General features: G+C 40.5%; 1 protein-coding gene across 1 annotated transcript; it reads left to right on the forward strand.

Annotated features, from left to right (window-relative positions):
* Positions 1-158: 158 nt before the first annotated feature.
* Positions 159-450, forward strand: LOAG_15867 (cell death specification protein 2; the record flags this gene model as incomplete). The annotated part of the gene is made up of 1 exon (XM_003151355.2): positions 159-450. A coding segment is annotated over one exon (292 nt), but the record flags the coding sequence as incomplete, so codon positions are not given.
* Positions 451-1,144: the final 694 nt, after the last annotated feature.

Raw genomic sequence — 1,144 nt, forward strand, 5'->3', positions numbered from 1 at the left:
TTTTTTGATAAACCAAATTTTGCTTTTCGTCGAATAATTTCATATTTTCAAAAAATTTTCAGTAATGAAAAGCAGCCCGTGCCAGTGGATTTAAATACAGCCCTTTCTCTGTTGGCAAGGCCAACAACAGCTCTCCCAGCATCATTCCCATACTTCAGTCCATTTTCCTTCCCGGATCCATCAGCCCTATTTGCATTTTCACAGCTCCGTTCCAATTTGCCGAATTATCAAACGGCGACGATAATATCGCCTCTATTGTCTGCAACTGTCACAAGTACAAATGCCATATCCGCACCAAGCCTCGGTCCGTCTCCTCTTAAACGACCTAATAGGGAACAGCAGTCAGCATCTAGCCCACCATCCTGCTCCTCTTCATCGGTAACCTCATCATGCAGTCCTCATCAATCACCCCATCGAAAACAAGCAGCACCAGTACCTGACGAAAAAAAGGTTACATTTTTTAAAAATTCGAAACCAGTGGATTTTCCAGATGAACTTTTTTAAAATCATTTCACAAAAAAATTTCATTTCATAAATGATTCATTTCATAAAAATTCCCTTCTCTTCTGGTATTACTTTACTTTTTTAAACAAGATCTGTTCTAAGTAAGTCCAGTATTACTCTTATGAAGCCTGTATCAGCATACATCCAAGTCTGATTAATTATGGGTATGATTTACCCGATGGTATTGAATTGGTTGTATTACACTGACCATCACTGTGCTAATGCAATGACCCCTCGCGACGTTTGCAACATTACGCAGATGACCTTTGCACGTCCTTTTTCATTTATCCATTGGACACACAACTTGCAACTGTTGGCTGCTCTCATTATTTATGCAGACATGCTGCCCACTATGCGCAATAGTAGTACTTGCCCTTAAGGCTATCATCCTCTCTGAAAGGCAGCTGTTAAGCAAATTAAGCTATGAAGTCGGAAGAATAGCAAAAGTTATAGAAACGTTGATTTACTGAATATCAGATGAAATGCCAAGCTACAGTAGATAGATCGGAACTTTTGCTACGACACCGTGCAACAGCAACCAAAGGCGACTAAGAATGTGCTTGTGTGTGTGTGTGTGTGTGTGTGTGTGTTGTGTGTGTGTGTGTTGTGTGTGTGTGTGTATGTGTGTGTGTGTGTGTGT

Source organism: Loa loa (genome assembly GCF_000183805.2).
Source record: "Loa loa unplaced genomic scaffold supercont3.3000, whole genome shotgun sequence".
Taxonomy (NCBI): Eukaryota; Metazoa; Nematoda; class Chromadorea; order Rhabditida; family Onchocercidae; genus Loa; species Loa loa.